This window comes from Mesoplodon mirus, assembly GCF_964341445.2.
Source record: "Mesoplodon mirus genome assembly, chromosome: 9".
In the NCBI taxonomy this organism is placed as follows: domain Eukaryota; kingdom Metazoa; phylum Chordata; class Mammalia; order Artiodactyla; family Ziphiidae; genus Mesoplodon; species Mesoplodon mirus.
The window spans coordinates 56573400-56596907 of record NC_138985.1 but is presented as its reverse complement, the minus strand read 5'-3'; the positions used below and the strand labels follow the sequence as shown (position 1 = coordinate 56596907).

Here is a 23508-nt window from a genome sequence, read left to right as displayed (position 1 = left end):
GAAGGTAGTCAAGTGAAGAAGCATGTCATTGCTGAAGGGCTTCAGTATAGGTTCTTTAGGGTCTAATGCCATAGTTGATGGCATTTTTTATTTACATAGGATTATTCTGACAAGATTTTAGAATTCAGTCATGACAAACATATTCCACTAATTTTATTTTATTCTAATTGCTTTTCTTTCTTCCCTCCCTCCCTCCTTCCCTTCCTTTCTTCCTCCCTCTATTCCTTTTTTGTTTTTTTGCAAAACTTTGCAGTAAGGGCATTATGGAGGTAGGCAGAGAATGTTGTCTAATGATAAAGTAGGATTAAATTAGTAAAGAAAGACAGTGTGAAGATAGCAAAGATAAAACATGTCACCACTTAATTTAGTACTTCCTATCCTATTTCTACCCTATTATTATTCAGATATTTAATCTAGTAATTGTTTGGGAACCTAAATTATCTAGGTAATTATTTTGATACTCCACTGTATTTGCTATGTAAATACAGTCACTAAGTGAGACTCTTAAGTAAATTTACAAAAAAAAAAAGTAGAGAGTGTATGCATTGGAAAAACAATTATTGAATTTATTCATGTAGATAAGCACACATTGTACTATGTGTTATTGGAGCATAACCAAGAAAGCAAAGGAGAACCAGAAATTTCTGGAATGCTATAAAGTATCTTTTCTTTAAAAATTAAGATTTTAAGGTTTTGTTTTTTAAAGGCTATACCCCATATGTAGCTAAATTAGACTTGGTGTAAAGTGAGGAAAAACTTTACCTCAAATTCTTCTTAGTACTTTCCATTAATTTGAGAAAAGAACTTTAAAAGATTACATCTACCATTATAATAAAAAATATTTATTGTAAAAATTGTCACATTTCTCCGTACATAACCTAGACACAAAAACACAATTTATACATTAATAATTTAAGTGGGCCTGAACATTCAGTTTCCATCCACTAGAATCCTAAAGTTCTTCCATAGATTTCACAAATACCAATGTGGACTATTTCTATTTTATAGAACTCCATTTACACAGTTGATGTTATTGAGATACCAACATTTCTTTTTCTCTTGTGTTTTAAAGATAGTTCACAGTGTTTAACTATTAATTAACTGCTTTAAATCTTTGGTAAATACAAGAATTTACATGCAAAAATGTTTAAAATTTTGAAAAGTCAAATAACCTATTGCAAATAGTTCTGTATAATCAATAAATGCATGAGCCAGAGTCTCACCATCAAGAAAAGTCACTTCCAGGACTTCTGATGATAAAATCTGAAATCCACAACAAATAGTTTGAGGCTTCTATGGCCACTACCAGAAGCACCACAACACTAGGCCATGAGAAGATTAAACACAAATGTTAAACTCAACATATAGACAGTGCTGATTATTTTACAAAACAGGAAATGCTAGTTTTTTTTCGATATCTTGGTTTAAAACATCAGTTTGACACAGAAGAGTTTATTATCTCATTTAAGCCTATTATCTTGCAAGAGTGAGAGAACCATTTAAAGAAGCCATACTGTTTTGAAAGACACCAATTCATTCTCTTGCAAATAATTTATCCATGATAATATGGGTCATGTCTTGAAATAATTTGTGGGGAATATAGCAAGATGCTTGCCTTCTGCTTCCCTCTCTCCTTCCTTCCCATCTCTTCCCTCCCTCCCTTCCTTCCTTACTACTTTCCTTTGTTTTTTCATTTCTTCTCTAAGAGGAATGTGCTAGACTGCCCTGTCAACCTGCATATTATACTTGAACTCCCCCAAAGTTCCATATGCATTACAGCTTTCATGCATTAGCTCTCATTCACAATGATTCACAAATGAAAGCATCAGCATCGATAGCATGAAAACCTCTTACTTGCAGGCTATTTGTTAAAAATACTCTAAGAAGTATTTAAATTCTAATGTTCTTGAGCTATTGGTTAATTACAAATTTTTATCAGACATGTTAATGGTGAAGTGTAGAGAATATAATTAAATATATAAAAAATACATATTTTTAAGCCTAGAAAATAGATGCCTTTGGATTACCACCACTGCAGTGTAGAGAACAGCCCTTCCTACTGAGTTAGGTTCTGAATGCATGATTTCTTTCCCTAACACTGGTTTTTCCAATCTACTTCTGTTTCATTTATAAACAAAGCAAGGTGAGATTTTGCTATCACTTTGGTAATTCTTCTGTCCCTCCAACCGCCAACATCCTGAAATCAGTGCATATTTTAAAATTCAACCAAGACAAGGCACCTGGCAATAAGTGTTCACTTCTTATTTGAGGTGTGAACAGGAAAAGCAGCATAATAAAGGCACTGTATTTATCAGAAGGGGCTTTCTTCTGAGTTTTTACATAGGCCCATGCCTTGGCTGCAACTTAGAATAAAATGTGTTCGCTCATTCCTCCTCATTCAGAGTAAATGTTATTTCAGTCACTGGTTTTTCATCTCTAGAGTGCATAGATATATATGAAATGTATGTTTACATACATTTCTAATCATATAGTATAAAATAAGCCCTAGTCCTTTGAATGACAGGAAAGTACTGGTACATTGACACTTGATAATCCATAAATACCAGTATCTTGTAACATCAACCAGTGGCCTAAAATATCAGTCATTGAAACTGCTAGCCTACATCTTCACTTCTCACTCTTTCCCATTCTTGCTGATAAAGAGATGGAAAACTGAGGCTTATTTCTTCTTCAGGATTTGATATAAACTCATACATTATTCTAAGTTAAGAGAATAAAGAGCTGGCCAGCCATGAACTCCTGTAGTCCTGCACTGTGCTCGCCTGGGTCACAGAAAGGAGCTTTCTTCCTCTTCACAGTGTTCTGACCAAGGAGTTTTTGTTGCTGTTGTTTGTTTTTGAGAAAACAAGAGTTCACATGCAAACATTCAGGAAGCAGCACTGGCATAGACCCACTTTGATCCCTTTAAGCGTCCTGAGGGTCCCTCCTCACACAGCCACTTTTTCCTTTGCCAGGTTCTTTGGTTCCTTGCTTGGGATACACCAGTCACCCGCCTCACTGCTCGTCTGATAATGTTTGAAGGCTGATTTGTTGAAGACTGGGAGTGTCTCTACAGACTCAGAAGATAAAGCCTCAAAGAAGGGGGAGGAAAAAAACCAAAGAAATTATTCACCGCATAATTTGTACCTGAAGTGATTATTCAAAATAAATTCAGAGGTAAGTATTCAAACATTCAAATACATTCTTTTAATTGATTTAGTAATAAGAGCACACCAGAGTCCATGGTATGCTAGGCATTGTATAAAAGAAAACTGAAAAATAAGTATTATCTGCACCCCATAGGGGCTAAAACAATATATATACAGTTATAAATTAGGTAACAGTATTTGTGCTCAATAGTTACACATGTCCCTTGTTTGGATATTGCTGATGCCATAGAGTTGAATAGCAATAGGCAAATAGGTTTTCCAGGCAAAACCTTTGTATGTGTGATAAAGTGAGAGTCCTAACCTGATACTGTTGATCTATTAAAATCTGATACTGTAAATCTATAATATGTTAACCTTTTCCAATACTTTGAAGACATTTTTACTATTTAAGAAATGAATAACTATTTCAGGTGTTCTAAGACCATGCGGCAAATGGTCCCATTTTCCCTTGCACAAAATGGGAGCCTAGAAGCTTAATGTTTTAGTTGTTAATAACTGTGAATATATTTTCATTTGAAATAGTTGGCAAATGATTAACAGCATCAGGACAGTGACCTTAACAAATAAATTGAGGCTTTATCAGAAGTGGAAAAAACATGTACCAAATTTTAAAGTTTAAACAGGAAATGCCAGGCACCCCACTGACAACTTCTGAGCAGTCAGCTTTCCTCTCCCTGGATTTCTAACAAGGTCAGCTTAAGGTCTTGAGTATCTTGATATCAGTTGTTTTCTAGTCTGAAATATTATTAGCATATATGTATTTCCCACAAGTCTAAGTAAAACAAAAGTATAGCTATTCTTACAGATGCCGATAGGATTTGCCTTAAAAAATTCAAATGAGCATCTCCTCACTCAGAAACTAATGCACTTCTTGGGAAACAATTTAGCTTCACTGAGGCAAGTAGCCTGGCCCACTTCCTTTTTGATACGTTACCACATTAAATATTAAATAATATATCTACACATACCAAATAGAAAATATAATGACTTGTGGTCATTATTTGCACTAACTCAGTTTGGGTATTCACTGTGGACCGTAGAACTCAGGGCTGTAAAAGCAGCAGTCTTTTCAGAAATATGCTGTGTTTTTTTTTGGATTTAAAGGATACCTTTAAGTAGATGACAGCATCTGTTCCGTATCCTGGCAAAGAGTAGAGATTTAGATCTCCTTGAAAGTACTTGGCATAGAGACGAGAAATCGGCAAGCCATAACCAAAACCGGCCTAGAAGGGAAAGATCAGTTACTGACAAAGTGGTGAACATGATCATAGGAATACCAAATGCTTTCTCATAACCCCCATGCCCAATTTAACTAAATTGATTATAACTTGCCTAAATACTTCCTTGTAATCCTTGCTCTACATTTAGAAGTAGGAGGCTGGGATGAACTTAGCCATATAATTGGTCTTACCAAAGGAGCATTCCGGGAATTATCCATCACAGGCGTTGGTGCAGTGGAGTACGTGTAACTAAAGAGACGGTCAATGATCCTCAGGGGAACACCACCTCCTCTATCTGAAATCTTAAACAAACAAACCCGTCATCAGAGCTACACATTAAAAACAATACGCATTTGTTTATATAAAAATGTCTTTCCTTCATTTAAAAGTCACCTGGTGTACATGACTTTGATCTATTGTTCAAAGCAGAGAGCTTTATTATTATTGACTCTTTAAAAAATTCTCTTAAGAAAGACTCAAAAGAAAAACAGAATGGTTACCTTAATTGTAAGATCTTCTTTTCCCAAGACAACAATCACCTCAATTGGTGTCAGGGAAGGCCAATTTTCCTGGTGTTCAACTGTGGCCCTCATTGCGTTCTAAAGAAAGCAAAACCGTAAGGAATTCAATGGCAGGAGGATGAGGGACAATAAATAACTGTTTTTTATGTTTAAAATGAAAGCAGCACAGAGGGTAATTCAAAGTTCTTATTTTATTTTTTTAAGTTAGTAGTAAAATAGCTCTGTAAATAGCCATTTATGATTGTGTCATGCAGGAGGTATAATGAAAAGTATTCATTTACCATGTAATATAGCTACTGGGAGTAATGTCTAATGGAAAAACAATTCTGCTAGCTGTCAAGTTCTTATTTGTAAGCTTAATTTAAATGTAGAAATGGGTTTTTATAGTCCATTTCCTGGCTTTCTCTTTTCTGACTTTCCATTACATTTTACATCTAAGCACCAAAGACGGGTACATAACAAATAAACAGTGAATCATTGAACCAATTTATTGGCTTTTATAAAATTTGCTGGGAAAAGGTTGTTACTATTTAAAAGGATAGTAAATAATTCTAAATTAAATTTCAATTTGCATTTGATTATCAACTTTTACCAATGATGGCAAAATAACTGTATGAGTTGGACCATTCAATTTAAAAGTAAATCAAATCAACAAAAAAGCATCTTTTGTCCTTGAACAGAGAAGACGCTCAAACAAGTTTTCAGATAAGTAGATGAGTCTCATACAAATAAAGTTTTGGTTTATTTTACCCATTTTCCTCTCTACCCTTCTTCTGATAGGTTATCTGCTTTCTGCTTTCTATACAATAATGTTAAGCTTTTAAGCATTAGCTGAAGAGAAATAAAATAGATCAGATGTTTGTAGTACAATCAATACCTCATTGCATTAACATTAGAATAAGTTAGGAAACAGTAGGTTCCGTGAAGAGTTACATCAGAATTAGAAGAGGATTTCACTTTTTTTGAAGACTTCCTCCTCTCCAGTCCAGGGGACTCTTAGGAACCATCACAAAGCTTCAGGTGTTTTCCTATCTTTTGGTGCAAGTATAGAGTTTCAGTTTGGGCTCAGAACCTGGGACAGGATTTGATTCTTAGTACCTGGCTGTCCCAGACCAGTAACATCCACATCCTCTAAGAGCTTGTTAGAAATGTAGATTCTCAGGTCAAGAGTATCAAAATGTCTGGGACAGGCTTAAGAATCTGTGTTTTAAAAGCTCTCTAGGTGATTCTAATGCACACTAACGTTTGAGAAGCCCTACCCTACTGTTTTGCTATGGAAGGTGTGGACCATGGATCCACAGCATCACCTGTTAGCTTATTAGAAGTTAGTAATCTCAGGCCCAATCCCAGACATACTGGATTAAAATCTGAATTTTAACAAAACCCCCAGGTGATTCATATGCACATTAAAGTAGATCACTGAAGGAACTGACTGTCCTTTGAGTATATTCTAGTCATAGGTTGGGACCCTGCCACCTCCAGTAATTCTGGACCTGAACCTCTGGATTTAGAGTTGGACCGGCCTATGGGGATGGAGATAACAAGGCCTCAGTCACTGAAGCATTCACCCCACGACCTTCCTTAATGAATGCATGAATGACTAGTGCTTTGTTGGACACCTGAAAAAATAATGGGAACAGGGAGCATTGAGATATAGTGACTCATATTGTGCATTCTCAAATACGTGTTGATGCTACAAGGAACTGCATGTACCCTTTCAAACATTTGTAGCTTCTCTTTGTTAGGACACAGAAGCATGCTTGGGAGAAGACAGTGAGGCTCCTGTTCAGTAGGGAATGATAAAGGAAATAAAAATGTAACCAGTTAACATTTAAAAAAAACAAAATTGCAATTATTGTGAAGTGTCTTACCTTGAATAGTTCAAAGAGCATATGATGCAGGTGAGACGAAACATACACAATATGAATTGGTTGGCCTGGAAATTTTCCTAGAAAAAATTAAGCTAATTTAGAATTAATATTTCAAATATTAATTTGAATATTAATATTTCATTAAAATAAACTCACATCTATTTGATTAATATTTTAGATTTAAACAGAATTGGAATACTCCCCATCCTGCTCACTCTAAAATCCTACCTTAGAAGCTCCCTTTAAACAGTAACCACAACTGGCTTATGTTCAAAATGCTATTACAGTTGCTACCTTGTGCTCTGTGATTAATTTTTGCATTTCTCTACAAATGCATAAAGTCAGATAAATGCAAAACAAGGGTGCTCTAAATTAGATGACATGGATTAGTTATTTCTACTTTCAAAACTTTTGTACTGGACAATTGCAGAGTTAAAATTATACGCATCTTAAAAAAGAAGAAAAATGTAAGTCTACAGAATAACATCAAAATTGATGCTAGCTAGCTATAATTTTAATGCATGGGAAAATAACACATCTGATTATTCTTTTTTTTAATTAATTTATTTAATTTTTGGGCTGCATTGGGTCTTTGTTGCTGCGTGCAGGCTATTCTCTAGTTGTGGAGAGCGGGGGCTACTCTTCGTTGTGTTGCATGGGCTTCTCATTGCGGTGGCTTCTCTTGTTGTGGAGCACGGGCTCTAGGCACGCGGGCTTCAGTAGTTGTGGTTCACGGGCTTAGTTGCTGCACGGCATGTGGGATCTTCCTGGACCAGGGCTCGAACCCACGTCCCCTGCATTGGCAGGTGGATTCTTAACCACTGTGCCACCAGGGAAGCCCCATCTGATTATTCTTGATTTTTATCAACTAAACATAAAATCCCATAGGCTAAATATGCTTAAATTTCACCAAGAGGCTAAAGAAAATAGAAACAAAAACCTCATAATACTCTGAAAAGAAAAATAAAAGTATTATTCTTTGGTGTTCCAGGTCTTGGCAAAGTTTGAATCAGAAAACAAGGTCTGGCACAGTTCCCTCTTTATTTCATCAAACAGTTCAAGCAGTTTATCTACAAGTATTATGCAACAATGCTGTTAATGCTTAAAAATATTTTCAATCTTTATTTGTACCCCTACTTTTAGTTTAGCAATCCATTACATTTCCCTATCCCCAATCCATGAGTTTAAGCTACTCTTAATTTGAGCAACTTGATTTTAATTCTCACCAACAAACATTGTTCCTGTAATAACTATTACTTGAAAAAGATGTTTACTTTGAGTTGAAAGGAGGTTATTCCAATTTAAGTGTACTCTTTTGCTTTGAGAAGCAACTATGGGATAAGATAAAAATAGTGCCTTGCATTCATCCTGTAATTAATTCATTCAGTGTGGGAAGACCTTATCCTTTTAGGTACCCTAGAGTTGCAGCTATTGAAGTATGCTCTGCTTCCAAAACAGTGATATATACTTATAGTGAAAATTTAAAAAAAAAAAATTGGTAAGAACATTTAACATGACATCTACCTTCTTAAATATTTAAGTGTACAATATAGTATTGTTAACTGTAGGAATGGTGTTGTACGGCAGATCTCTAGAACTTATTCATCTTGCATAACTGAAATTTTATACCCACTAAATAGCAACTCCTCATCTCCCTGCTTCCTTCAGCCTCTGGCAACCACCATTCTACTCTCCGCTTCTATGAGCTTGACTATTTTTGATGCCTCATATAAGTGCAATCACAAGTATTTGTCCTTCTGTGACTGGCTTCTTTCTTATAGTGCAATTTAAAGTGTTTTTGTTTTCAGATCTGATAAGTAACCTCTTTAGGCACGTATCTCCACTACCAAGTGATTCCTCCTAATCTGACCTCCTTATTCCTGTATTCTGTAGTAAGCAAGCTTTCTTTGATCAAAGATATTGAAACTTAGCTGCTACTCTAAATTCTAAATTATCTGTTCAAACCATTCTTCTTTATGAATTTTCATTAGCAATTGAATATACTCAGTTGGAACTTTCCAGTTGAGATAAAGAGAACCTTGGCTTCAAAACAAAATGTGTACAAATTTTAGGCAAGTTCAGAAGACAAAAAAGGAACACAGACATTGCTTTGTATTTACAAGAAGTAATCATACTGGGAGAACACTGAATTTTTCCATAGATAAAAATATATTTAATTTATAGCTTACCATTCACTTGTGTGAGCTTTAATTCTGGAGATGTTAAATAATACTGATTACAAAGCATCTTGGAACACTCAAAGGCATCTGGAATGGAAGGGTTTTTTTCCATAATGATTAAGTGAATTTATGCCAAGTAAAATTTTCAAGTGATCTTCAGTGTATACACTACCCTTAATCCAAAATATTCATTAGAGTACAAGTTTATGTGTATGGAAAAATAAATTTTTAATATTTTATTGAAGAAAAAAATGAACACAGTGTTTAAGTTATAGCTGTTGCTATAGGAATATGTGCACTTCAGATATCAAATATAATATATGAGAATATAGCACATTAGCTATTGATGTTTGGATTTTTTATAATATAAGTGAATATTTAAACACTTGACTCTCAAAAACAAAGGACCTTCATTACAGTATTTATAAAAACATAAATGGAGCACTCTGAATAGTAATTCATTCAGAGTCACCTCAACAGTAGATGTGTCAATCAGATAATGTACATTTTCAATAAGGGAAATGCAGAAACCTAGAAATTACCTTGGACCACTGCTGCCACATCACAGTTTGGATCAATGCTTCCAATGTGGCTTGGGTTTCCTGTCTGTAAGTCACTAAATATAAGGACTGTTGAAAAATAAAAACAAAGAATATTGTTATAAAAATCAGGATAATAATGAACAGAACTACCTCTGAGAAAGAATGTGATCCACCAAGTAGTGAAATATCTACTTAGAGTATGGCTTATATTCTACACCCATCTCTATATATCATGACCATGATGAACTAACTTACTGTGCTGGTTCATCAGCATCCGGGTAGAAATACGGTTCATGTAAAATCGATCCAAGAAATATTGAAGATTTTGATTGGTGGCTGGGTCAACTGTACAGGCATCTTTATACTCTAGGATTCCTTGTGCCATTGTAGGAACTACATTATGGTGTCTATTTCGAACTTTGATGAGAGTATCTACAAAACTAAGCCAAAACACACATATGGTTAGTAGAAGTTCAAATAAGTTTCATTAATTTATATTTCTTAGATTACTTTAAAGAAGGTAAAGCCTTTCTCAAGTACCCATCCAAGCAAATCAAATCATACAATGTTTGGATGAAGCTTTACTAACACTCTCGCTACAGATTCTTTGACTACAGTAGAGGAGATAGCTTCATAAACAGATTTATTTTGCTTTTAGCTTACATGTAAAATATCAGCTCTGAGTGGTATGTTCATTCCAGTTGTTCACTAAGCTTTCTCTTTAAAAAAAATAATTAAAAAAATAAGTAATATTTAAGATGGCTCTAGAATGCCACTGTGAAAAAAACTTCAAATTCCTTGTAAGATTTAGAAAAGATTCTTATTTCTCATTCTTATAGCTAGAAACTGTCAATTACTCTGAAAGAAAATGTGTACTCTACAATGACACCAACGTGCATTGATATTATGTAACAGTAAATCCTTCTACAAATCGAATCATCATACTAAATTTAGAGTAAAAATAGATTTCCTTTTTAAAAAAGTCCTCTACACTTTTCATCCTCAGCATCGTTTACAATGCCATAATTCTCTATTGCTTTTAAAAAACCAACAAGCCCAAACTTGTCATTTGTAAGGGGGTAGTTACTTATTATTCAGGATACTATTATAAATTATCCTTTAAGTGAGGTCTTAAAAAAATCTGATGTTTCGAAATAGTCAAAGTTTTAGACACTTATTCTAAAACTTACTCTGATAATGTTTTCTGGTCCTTTGGGCTTTTCTCATGGAATTCCACCAACTCCATCAGGCTCTGGATATACCTGTAAAGCGACAGGTGTGCTTTAAGTTTTAAAATTGAATAGTCACTTACAAGTGGCTGAAAACAGATTGCTTTTTTCCAAATGATTTGAAGAGAGAACGTATTATGTTTAAAATTAAAACTTTCCTCCAAGACATTTGGAAAACATATGTCTTAGAAAAAAGAAAGCTACAAATTTAACCCTCAACTTGCTAACTTAAAATTTATGTTTAACTATCCTAGATCACTATTCAGTTTTCTGTTTTGTCAAATGTCTTTATTTTTATAGCAAAAGCATTTAGAAATGACTTTTACAGAAAGGCTTCATATTTTTTTCCTCCTGTATTCATTCATAGGTGAATAGAAAGAAGCCTTGAAAGCAGCAGTAAATACTATGGATTGAATATGTTTCAGATTGCAATTGTTTAATGGGTGCATAATACATATATTTTTTAAATCAACAAACAAAAAGTTGTACAGTCAGTGGGTTAGGGTGAAGGTCTGGTGCATATCTGCCTCAGTGCATAACCTGGCTCTGTTCTCTGAAAATCTGCTCCTTTGGTTTACCTACCCTAAGTCAGTATCCTTATTTGCAAAAGGAGATAATTACTGACACTGAGTGCTGGCTGTGTGCCTGGTACTGTTCTAAGTGCTTTTAAAATGAATTACCTCATTTAATTACACTCAGATATCCCTTTGAGACATACACTTTATTCTCCTCAATAATAGATGGGGGAATTGAGGCCTAGAGATAAGACACTAGGCAAGGATTCCACAACTAGGAAAAGAGGAAGGCATGATTTGATCCCGGGCCTGCTTTGTTAATTGGTTTGTTAATTGGTTTGTAAGTAACAAAGATTAGGCCCTCTCTAAATAGTAGTCATTTGTATCTATTTCTAGGACAGGATTCTTTTTGCAATATCAAACTTACCCTAAATTAATAGAAAATATATCTTTCAAAGTATTTAAGCTTCAAACCACCTGTTTTCCAATTACGATGTTAATATATTATAAGAATTCATATTCAGATAACTATCTTAAAACTAGAGATTGTTTCAGAATGGTTCACCACTTACCAGCTTTTAACTAATTGCACTGAAGAGGTATTTACTAATCCATCAGGGAGGATATAAATTTCCTTCAGGATATTGGCTAGCCTCACAGGCAACTCTTGTCTCAAAAACACAAAAGAGGTTCTTTCACATGCGTTTTCTGAACCTGTAATAAACTGCATTTATTTAGTTTTTGGAAAAAAGTATATCTAAATTATATATTTGAGTAGCATTAACTATCCAATAGTGAACACACATGTATCTATTACAAAATTATATTTCACTCTCAGTTGGGTAACTGCTTATAGATAATTCAGGAGTAAGCATCTTCTTTATTGTCTTTTGTCTTTTTCTTTCTTTTTTTTTTAAAAAGTGACCAAATATGGGAATTACTGTTTTCTCTTTTTGATGAGGATTCACTTCCAAGAAGTCATAATATCCCAAGGCTCTTAGTATTCATAAAAGAATGCAGGATTTAGTCAAATCACAATGTCAGGGAGACAACATCCTTCACAGAGTTCTAGATATGAAACTGCAGTGAAGGGAAAAGGGGTGGGGTAGAAGTCCTGATGTTTCCAGACTAGTGATAAATAATACCACATTTAAATCCTTGAAATTTTCTTTATAAGATTTCTGCAGAAAGTTTGTAAATATTTTCAGCAGTAATGCAAATATATAGATAACGATAAAGCTAAAGAGACAAAGAAATTCGTTAGGAATACAGAGAGATGAGCCCTGTGGAGGGGTGGAGGGTGGCTAAAGGATAAAATCTCGGTTAATTCAAAGCTACTTTATAATATTAGGAATCTTCTCCAAGAAGTACTATGCAGTGAAGGAGGGGATGAAGTTTCCAGTTCATTGTTAAATGGTGACTGAAAGCAAAAACTATTTTGATTGAAAACTTTGGACAGAAAGAATAGGAAAGATGAGCTCAAACCATCCAGCATCAGGGGCTGCAAGTGGCCTTGACCTGCAGGCACAAACTGTCAGAAAGAAGGCAGATCTAAGAAAGGCAAGGTGTGCTGGCTTCAAGGTTCCAGGGTTCAGCAGGAAAGCGGACCCCAGGTTTTTTAAGTAATGAGTCCAGCCCTCCCTACACCGGGTCTGAAAGTTAAGGCAGCTCCCCAGTCCCCGCCCGGGTCCTACGTCCCCACTCACCGAAGTCCAGCAGCTGCTTCATGGACAGGGGGGACGGGCTGTAGCGCGAGAAATGCTCGACCTCGCGGGGTACCAGGGAGCCGGCGCTGCGCATCACGAAGCGTGCCGCCTTCATCTTGATGCCCACCGTTCCTGGCACGAGCTGGGGCTGGTGTGTGGGGTGAAGGCTGCGGGGAGCAGGACCTGGGGCCTTTGAAGGGGCGGGGCGCGTTCGGACGGGGAGAGCAGGTGGCTGGCGGGCTCGTGCTCCCCGGCCTGGGCTGAGGTTCGGGGGTGCTTCGCGGTGGAGGAATCGGGTAGTGAGTCGATGGAGCAGTAGGTAGCTTGAGACTCAAGTTCGTGTCCAGTCACCACCCGCCGCCTCCCGAGGTTTTATTTGTTTCCCTGCACCCCCGCCCCCCCGCATCCCCCGCCCCCCCGCATCCCCCGCCCGCGAAGCTCCAACCGGGAGGAGCCACTGCAACTTAGAGAGCTTCCTGAGCTTGGAGGCGTGCCCGTCAGCTCAGATAACGAACTTTGGGCCCCGCCTCCAGGACGCGGAGGCCTGGCACCCGAAGCTGTGAGGCGTAAGGGGACAACAGGAAGCCAAAGCAGCCGTCAGGAGGTACGTGGGCTCAAGATCAGCCACTTGGGACCGGACCCCGGATAGCGTGGGCTGGGGCCAGCCCAGACTCGACCTTGTTTACAAGTGAGAGCCTGTCTCAATGTCACGCATTCCAAGCCAGAAGCTATTTCCAAGAATCTGGGCTCGGAGATATCATTGGTCCTTGCTCGGAGCGGGGCTTTTACAGTAGCTAATCAGCTGCGTCCAGAAGTATGGGCTTCTCTGCCATTGGACAGCGAAAAGAATAAACAGCCTAGAGTTCTTACAGCGTTTTCTCCATCGGTGAATAGCACAAGTCGGGAACTGGAAGTTCCTTTTGGTGGGACTTGAGGAGCAGCCCAAAGTACGTTTACTTTTTCTTGTGGCGATAAAAAGCCATCAATTTGTTTCCTTCCGGTAATACATTCCTTCCATTAGGCTTAACTCGTTTAATTAAAAACAAGATTTAAAGGGGACTGAGTTGTCAGTTTGACTCTTTTTTTTTTTCTCCAGAGCATTTGCTCACTCTGTCCTCCTGTATGAAATGTCCTTTATCCAAATCTTTGCTTAAGACATTATTTTATACCAGTAAATGTCCACCACAAACTGTGTGCTGCAAGATATCTTTCCTGATTGCCTCTCCCTGCTCCTTCTTACAAATATGGCTTTTGTCACTTATGACATTATATTGTAGCTATTTATGTTCTTGTTTTGTCCCTTTCTGAACCTCTCCCCTGAAAGAGATCAGGTTTGGGACCATCTCTGATGCATCTTTCTGATTCCTACTCTGCTTTGTTGCTACTCAAGATTAGACAGTTGTGGAAACATGAGGAAAGTTCCAAATTGCATCTCCACTTGGAGATAGGTTTTGATACCACTATGATTTATATCTTTGTATTCTGAATCCTTTTTACATATGTGCATAGCTCCATGAAACAACAGCAACAACAAAAATTTTCAAGAAGTCAAAAGACTAAATAAAACTCTCTGATGAAGCAATTTAAGGTAAAAAATCCCTTCCTTTTTCTTTAATGCATCCTAAGAATAGAAGTAAAAGAAAAGCATTCATTTGCTTTTCTTACCCTGTGTGTGGGATCTGGAATAGGCAAAAATATATATTACAAAGAATTCTACTCTTTAATCTGAGAGGAAAGGCAACGGAAATGATGCATTATAAGCAGGTTTAATTTAGGAAAGCCCCATTGATCACTTGACCTGACTTCCCCCGCAGTGCTCCCATATGTGTGGTGGGGTGACTAAAGATCAGGTGAAGTCATATGATGTTCATAGAGATGGCTAAGGGCTAAATATGAACTGAGGTCACCAAACTTTTGTGTGCATGTCATCCCATCCAACAATATTTACCAGGGATTCTCACAGTACATTACATTCTTCTCTGTCATTTGTCTGTGACAGGAACTGCTGTTTGGACTGGCAACAGTTATGGTAACTGGGCTGGGATAGACAGGTCAGGTTGTGTACCCAGTTGGCTAAGGTGCTATGTATCACCATGATTAGAATGTGACCTGGAAAGAGAGTTGCATTTCTATCCTCAGGCTGACCTCAGAACTTGGAGGTGATCCAGTTGCTATAAAAGTAAAGGAAAGGGAATTACTTAGGAGCAATGTGTATGGACAAATCTGCACATTCATTTGAGTAAAGGGTAGAGCTTCAAGAGTGCAAGTCACACTTTTGCCAAAGGACTGGGCATGTCCAACGGAACAGAATGTATCAAGACCCAGAGGAGAAGCCCATTCAACTTTTCCATCTCTAGGAGCATATTCCAAAGAAGCAATTAAAAATACACGTAACAGGAACTTCAGAAGCCATGATGGAAAGATGAACAGATTTGACTACAGAATATTTAAAGTTAAAAAAATGAACAGCATACTTGGAGAAAATATTTTCAAAGTATATAACAGACAAATGATTTCTTAAGAAATGGCTATTTCAACACAGAACAAAATAGACATGATCTGTTCCCTCATGGAGATTTTAGACTTGTGGGGGAAACAGGCATTACAAAAGCAAATGGACAATGAGGGTTATGAAGAAAATTCATATGAAGAATATAATTGGCTGTAACTACCTTAGATTTGTGGGCAAGGAAGGTCTCTCTGAGAAAGTAACAATTATAAGAGATGGAGCAGCCTTCCATTGGGGCATGAGAAGGGAATATTGGTGAAAGCATATTGGTGAAGAGATGAGGAAAGCAAGGCCTAAATCAGTATTTGGTCTCTGATGTTTCTTATAACTGGTGCTTTTAGAGGATACTAGCTATCAGGAGTTGGACTGGATGCATCGGTGGGTGCAAAACCATTTTCTCTCAAGTATCGCAGACTAATAGTGGGTGATAGAAAACAATGGTCAATTTTTTTTTAAATTTATGGGACTTTTATTTAATCCCCAGAGCAAAAAACTGACAGTCAGTGCTCTAGAACACAGTTCATAAAAGAGGTCTGAGCAATGTGTCAAGTTGGTGGTGATGCTAACAGTGCTCGGGCGTGTTCGGAGGAAGGGCTGTGTTGAGGTCAGGGAATGCTTTCTCTGAGAACGTTTTGAGACAACCTTAAAAGGATGAGGAAGTTTTTGGCAAACTACTGGTAGACAATGTGGAAGGATGTCTAAGCCAGAGAAAAAGCACAGATGTACAAGCTAGGGATATAGCAGATAAATAATGACTAGTTTACCAAAGTGGGGAGGAAATGCAAGATCGGGTTATATCATGAAAGCCTGAAGTGCTGGTATGAGGACTCTGCTATTCCTGGAGTAGGCAACATGGAACTGTTGAAGTCTTTTAGGTAACAAGCAATGAGCTCCCTGCGCAAATTTGTTAGCAGCTAAACAATTCAATGCAACTAAACTTCACTGACCACCTATTAAGTACCAGGCACTATGATAGGTGCTGGAGACATAAAAATGAAAATGGCATAGTTCCTTTCTTCAAGGATTAGAGAAAGACATGTAAATACAGTAAGTCCCCTACATACAAACGAGTACCATTCTGAGAGCACGTTCGTAAGTCCAATTTGTTGGTAAGTCCAAAAAAGTTACCTAGGTACCCAACTACACAATCGTCTATATAGTACTGTACTGTAATAGGTTTATAATACTTTTCACACAAATAACATAAACAAACAAAAAAATAAAGAAAACAGTTTCAATCTTACAGTACAGTACCTTGAAAAGTACAGTAGTATAGTACAGCAGCTGGCACACAGGAGCTGCCATCGAGTGAACAGGCAAGGGGAGTTACTGACTGGAGGAGGGAGAGGACGTGGGAGATGGTAGAGCTGAAGGATCGTCAGCAACAGGAGACAGAGGGCAAGCTGCAATTTCACTCACACCTGACGTGATTGGACATGCGAATGCATATTTGCATCTTTGAAAGTTTGCAACTTGAAGGTTCATATGTAGGGGACTTACTGAATCTAAAGAAAAAATAGCCTGATGCATATAAAGTATGTGTTGGAGTTGGGGGAAGAGCAAGCGGTCAGCAAAGACTTTCCTAGAAGAGGTGACACATCTGATTTATGAAGGTAAAATAGGAGTTCACAGGTAAAGAGGAAAGATACTGGGGCAATGGAGAAAGGAAATGAAAAGGGCCATTTTGTTGGTAAAATCTCTAGGCTCTGTCAAATCTGAGAAGGAAGAATGAAAAAACCGTTCTCTGATGTTCTGAGCCTGTGCTACCGGGAGGGGGTGATTTCAACAATAGAAGCAAGAAGTCAGAAGGGTCAGGAGGAAAGGATAGGTTGACTGAGGAGGGGGGGACACAAATGATGAATTTGGGAACACTTTGAGTTAACGAGAAACCATTGGGGAAACAGCCGCGTCTCTAATTACTGGTGAAGGGAAGATGAGAACTCAAAGGCTATTAAGCCACTGCAGAGAAGTGAAGGTAGGTGAGTAAGAGCCTCTCTCCACTTTCTTTACACAAGGCTCCCCTCTACTATTAGCCTACAGCCATGTCTCACTTTTTTCTGTGCACAATATTTCCTTCTGGAGCAGTCCTTGGTTTCATTCTTGGCCTCCCTACACTTACCAAGGTCAAAATCCCTCCCTTCACTAAAGCAACACCGAAGCAAAAGCCTTCTCCTTCTTTTTTTTTTTCATCTGTAGCTCCAATGTTATCAGAAAAAAAGCAAGTGAATCCTGAAGCTAACACATCTTGACTTTACACGGGAAAACAAGAAGAATTTTGCCTCAGCTCCAAATACAGGCTTAGAGTTCATTTCCCCCCAGAAATTTCTCAGTTGTGTTTAATGTTTGCATTTACAAAAAAATAAGAGAAGGTGAGCAAAGGAAATAAAAAATTAACTAAAGAAAAAACCAGACATGTGGAAACATTCTGAGACTAATGAATGAGTAGGAAAATAAAAAATAATAAGATAATGAGACATCATTGTTCTACCGTCAGGCTGGCAAATGACAGAAAATGCTGATAACATCTGATGTTGGCAAGTCCTGGGGAAATGAACGCTCTCCTGTGCTATTTGTGGAAGTGTAAAATGGGCAATATATTTTGGAAGGCAATTGGCAGAATCTATAAAAATTTTAAGGAGAGTTACCTCTGTTTCAGCCATTCCACTTCTAGAAACGTATCCTACAGTTTTACTAACAGCATAAAGATTAATGTACAAGATTGTTCATTGCAGTTTACCTGTAAGAACAAAAATTTGAAAACAAATCAACTTGTGTACTCATGGGGGAATGGATAAATAAATAACACCCATGAACTAAAATACTTGCTGTTAGTTGCAAGGTGTGCAGTTAGCTGACAGCATTCAGCTGCAGCACCTTTGGGATCCACATAGTATAGGAATCAGTGCTACACTTTTCCCCTGTAAGCCCCTGTGACGGATAAGCACCTAGGGCTGGCCATTTCTCCTCAATGTGGGACTTTGCTAATGGGAATCCTTTGCTCTGAGGACCTCTCAGGGTTGGCCGAGGTTTTGTCAGACTTGCATCATGGTCTGAGTCTGTCCCTGTGCAGTTCTGCTTCCCATGTCCCCTTTTCTTTCACAAGTGTCATATCACCACAATCTAAAAATTTTCCCTACCCAGTACTGCTTCCTCTCCCTTAGCCTTTCACAGGCCCAGCTGGGGGTGCTGGAGCAAACATTTCCCATTAGAAGAGTCCTAGGGATAGAAAAATTTCTCTGGTCCTTGAGTGTATAACTGGGATTTACATACTTGGCAGTTGGCATCTGGAATAATTCCACAGTAAGTCCTTGGCCTATGGGGTTAGAACTGTCAAAGTGGGGGAAAGCCAAGTATAAGCTTCTGAAACAAATACGAAACAACATGGTGTCCTGGTGGGATTGACAGAGATTACTTTCATTCTTATAAGTATCTTAAGGGTGGTGGTTCCATCATATCTCCACTGAATTCATCTGTGGAAACTGGATGGTTCTTTGAGAATGGTTATGGACTACTATAAACCAATGGAGTAGCATCCCTGATGGAAACTGCTGTGCTGGATGTGGTACTTTTTCTAGAGCAGATTAATACGGTCCCAGGTACACATTATATAGTCACAGATTTGGTGAGTGTATGTTTTTGTTTCTACGAAAACAAACAAAAAAACCCAAAACCTCTTGCACTCTTGTCCCAGAGGACCTATACTGACATCGTCTATATATTGGAAAATTGTCCTCTATATTTTGCTAATTGTAAAAAGCATGTCTCAGACTAATATGTATATAGTATGCTCCAATTTTTATTTAAGAAAGAAAGAAAAAATAATAAAAACAATATTTGAATATGGCTTCTTATATGCATGTAAAGGGTCTGGGAAGGAATAACACCAAACAGTCATGGTATTGGGGGTGTGTGGAAGGAGAAACTCTCACTTCTTCCTTTATACTCCATATTATGTTCTCCACGATGCATGGCTTTGTGCTTTATACACTAAAGTGATAGTTCTTGGCCAAATGAACAGTGTATAAAATAACACCACTCTGGGAAAGATTGTTCCCTGTCACTTGTTAGCCCTTACATTTTTCTTCTCCTACGGGATTTGGGGATGAAGCAAAAGTGGATTGAAGCAGCTAGGAGTTAGACCACTGCTATTTCTAACTATGCTACTGCCAATTCCAGTGGTCCTGTGTGACTGTGTTTTGCCTGAGTGCAACAAATTGGGAGGGTAAGGTGGAGAGAGCATTTATAGAAATAAATGCTGTGCAGTGGGTGGTGGTGCTCCAGCCCTGAGTATATTGGTCTACTACAACTGAACTGAAAGGTAGAACTGGGGCTCTGGAAAGCAGTATAATCCTAGGCAACTTCAAAAGTCATGTGGATGAATTACCTAACTCTCTGTCCTCATAGTTCCTTGAATTCTTTAATCCCAGTGACCTTGACACCTACTCTATTTCTGTTACTTATTCCCCTGACCACTTCACATATCTGATTTTTGGTCAGGACTACCTTGCCTCTGAAAACATGAATGCCCCTGATCCCAACCCACTGTCTCCTTTTTTTCCATTTGGCTTATTCCCTTGCTCTCTCTAATCCTGTCATGGCATTCATGAAGATCTTTCCACCTTCCCTTTTGCTAACAGTATGTCATTCATCTTCTGTTTTCCATTTCTTCCCTATCCACCCTAGATGCCCTGCATCATTACTTGATTCATTCTCACCTTTATCCCTTTCTTGTTCTGCTGCTGCTTCTGTCTTACTACCTCTTAACTGAGGAAAAGGCATCTTTATTTTATCTGTGAGATTTTCCCCCCTGTCTACCACACCACAGCACTGTAGGAGATAGTAAGCCCCCAGGCCTTCCCTAAGTCTTGTGTTCCAGGTTATATCCTACCCCCTGTCATAACACGTCTCAGTGCAGGAGTGAACCATGGCCATCTGGTTCCACATGGGTAGGCTAAATGACTCCCTGGACTCTGTGTTGTACTGTTGGACCTCAGAGCCTACCTGCACCAGTTCTGCCATGCCTCAAGTCGTGATTTAGCTCAGGTACCACCTGACATTTCTTCCCCTCAGTTCATCCATCTTTGCCTAGTTTCTCCTCCAGATTGTTTTTTTTGTACCTCCCCATCTGACCTAGCCTGTCACACTCTTTGCCCTTCTTCCAAATACTTCCATTTTGCCTTCTAGAACTCAGCATTTGTCTACAAACTTCCTGTGTCACCAATTTCTTCTCTAAATATTTTTATATTCTTGCCACAACCTGAGGACATCATGTCTTATGCAACCTCTTAGTGTAGGTGGCTTTTTTCCTTAACTCAAAGTATATTGACCTGAAGGTGAGATGAGTGTCCTCCTCTTTCCACACCTTGTTTGTTACCTCTCTGCATTCAAAACATTACTCCTGTACTCTCCTTTAAAATCACAGGACCTTTGAAGACAAGGCATCGGATAATACCACCTACTACTTTTTTATCACTGCCTTTTATGGAGTAAATGGCTACTTCCTTGCCAGTATGATTCCTGTTATCATTCTTGTTGATTTCAACAGTACTGTGAACGATCCATTTATTATCCTTTTACTAAAAGGATTCAGTATTCATCAGTCTGAATTCATCAGTCTCTTCGCCTTATCAGTATCTATCTATATCCCACCTCAGCTACCCGTTCCCATGAATACACCCTAGAACTTATCCTCACAAGTAATACTACCACATGTAAATATATCAAAAACTCCCTGTATACCACTTCCCATACTCCTAGAGTATTTGACTCAGCCATCTTCTCATGTACATTACCTCAAACTCACTGAGACTCCAGTTGTGCCTTCCTTCCTTCCTCTTACGTCATCTCTCCTCTTATCCAGTATGTACTCCATGGTCCAACACCATAATTATGCACTTGGGAAAACTCCTCTCTCTCTCTCTCTCTCTCTCTCTCACTAGGTGAACCAACCCTAGTTAAGCCATTTTAAATATATAGAGTGGGTACAAATTTCAGTCCACAAATGTCAAATGTGCAAGTGTTGAAATTTTCTTTTCTGTAAGTCAGCTTAATGTCAGTTACGAGGCTGTTTGGGTTTGTTTTTTTTTTAATTTTTGTTGGAGTATGGTTGCTTTACAATGTTATGTTAGCCTCAACTGCACAACAAAATGAATCAGCCATACACATACAGATATCCCCTCCCTTTTGGACTTCCCTCCCATTTAGGTTACCACAGTGCATTAGGTAGAGTTCCCTGTGCTATATAGTGTGTTCCCATCAGTTGTCTATTTTATACATAGTATCAATAAGTCTGTTTGGTTAATGGGAGATTTTACCATTCTTTCCCCCAGGGCTGCATCTGTGTTCTCAGGAGCTCATCTAGGCCAAGGTCTCAGGGCAGGTGAAGATCTAGTGCCTGGTGTCATCTAACCATGCTAGCTTCCAGTGAGATGTTTCTCATTATATCTGGCTCTAGATTGTTGGTTCATGTAAACTGCTACAATATCATCCCTCATTCCCATCTAAAAGACCTATTTGGGTCTGTTTCCCTCTCTCTCTTTCTCTCTCTCTCTCTCTCTCTGGCTTGTTTCTGCTCTTGGCTACATGGGCAACATTTTTTTTTTTTTTTTTTTTTTTTGCGGTACGCAGGCCTCTCACTGTTGTGGCCCCTCCCGTTGTGGAGCACAGGCTCCGGACGCGCAGGCCCAGCAGCCACGGCTCACATGCCCAGCCGCTCCGCGGCACGTGGGATCCTCCCAGACCGGGGCACGAACCCATGTCCCCTGCATCGGCAGGCGGACTCTCAACCACTGCGCCACCAGGGAAGCCCATACATGGGCAACATTTTATCCTGCTGTTCCTGAAACATACTGGACCCTAGTCTCATACCCCATCTACCTCAGTGCCCCCTCTGTTATGACTGTACCATTTGGGGCTACAGGAAACTCTAGAAGGCTGATTCTTGCCTGGCTGCCTAATATTCCATGCAGCCATTTCTACTCCTGCTGTGTTCCTAGGGTTTTGGTGCAGAAAATGAGTTTCAAAGGCCCAGGCCTTGAAGGGATCTAGAGCATAGTGAATATGCAATAAATCACATCAAGTTTCCCACTATTACCTCTCAAACTAGAAGAGATTCTCTGGTTTGGGGAGTACTGAAGAAAATAAAAGTTGAAGGAAACTTGACAACAGCTCAAACGAACCTTAAGAAGGAGTTAGTAGATGGATCATAAAAACCACACATAGGTTTTTAGGAAAAAAGAAAACATATATCTCAATTTCTCGGATCTCCCAAACTTGTATTAAGTATTTTGGGCTTCTTCTGTGAGTCATGGTTGAGCTGTCCAAATGAGGGAGGGGGTCATTGGATAATAAGAAATGTAGGTGGAAAACGTAGATTGTTAATATTTTGAATATTATATGCACAAACATATACATAAACACATGTATAAAGAAAATAGCCCAGAAGGTCCATAATGGTTATTTTTGGGTGGTAAAATTATCAGTATTTATGTTTGCTTTTTTTTGTGCTTTTCCAAATGTTAAACAATGAAACGTGTTACTTCTTAATTATAAATGTTATTTCAAAAGTTGAAATAAAAACATATGTAGCAAAAGAACAGGCAGAAGAATTTGGCAGAGATCTGTTAAAATAGGCTTTTGACGAAATTGGAAGGCAGGATCATGACAGGGAATTGGGTTAATCACTCTCCTGCCTTCTATTAACCCCTTGGACATACCAGGAGGCTTGGAGACTGTATACCTGAGAAGCCCGAATTCAGCTCTTTCTCTCCCTTATCCTTCCTGCCCTTTGTCACCTGTAGATTGATATCAAGCTACTGTCAGCTGAAACTTTGCTTCTGGTTCTGTGACTTGTTCCTTTTCTCTAATGGCTGATCATTGCCTAAATTTCCTGAGATTATCACCAAACAGGATGTTTCTTTCCCCCTCCCCCTACCCCTAACAGAGTCCAAATAGAAAGAAATCTCTTACTTGGAAAACTCCAAGTTTTGCCAAGGTCCAGCTTTGGTTTGTGTAGCACTGACTGGCTGCCTTAGACAACCTTTTAG

At 38.4% G+C, this 23508-nt stretch overlaps 2 protein-coding genes across 7 annotated transcripts in view; one reads left to right on the top strand and one right to left on the bottom strand.

Moving 5' to 3' along the window:
* Positions 1 to 821: 821 nt before the first annotated feature.
* On the bottom strand, positions 822 to 13298 carry PDK4 (pyruvate dehydrogenase kinase 4). The gene is made up of 11 exons (XM_082632164.1): positions 12955 to 13298; positions 11821 to 11962; positions 10695 to 10766; positions 9760 to 9944; positions 9505 to 9591; positions 8972 to 9049; positions 6783 to 6859; positions 4891 to 4989; positions 4582 to 4692; positions 4280 to 4393; positions 822 to 3092 (listed from the first exon to the last, which is right to left on the bottom strand). The coding sequence occupies exons 1-11, from the start codon at positions 13067 to 13069 to the stop codon at positions 2949 to 2951; spliced, it is 1224 nt and encodes a 407-aa protein (XP_082488290.1). The 5' UTR covers positions 13070 to 13298; the 3' UTR covers positions 822 to 2948.
* The window catches only part of DYNC1I1 (dynein cytoplasmic 1 intermediate chain 1), a 483164-nt gene continuing 462746 nt past the window's right edge, over positions 3091 to 23508 (top strand). For all 6 annotated transcript variants that reach the window (XM_082632152.1, XM_082632163.1, XM_082632154.1 and 3 more), the window contains exon 1: positions 3091 to 3177. The gene's annotated coding sequence lies outside the window, so the exon portion shown is untranslated. The remainder of the gene's footprint in view (positions 3178 to 23508) is intronic.

Bases quoted from the DNA above. Each gene is read 5' to 3' on its own strand.
- PDK4 (XM_082632164.1), bottom strand. From the start codon at position 13,069: ATGAAGGCGGCACGCTTCGTGATGCGCAGCGCCGGCTCCCTGGTACCC. The intron at 11,963-12,954 runs GTGAGTGGGGAC...AGTTTATTACAG, and splicing joins GAAGCAGCTGCTGGACTTCG to GTTCAGAAAACGCATGTGAA. The intron at 4,693-4,890 runs GTAACCATTCTG...TGTTTGTTTAAG, and splicing joins AAGAAGATCTTACAATTAAG to ATTTCAGATAGAGGAGGTGG.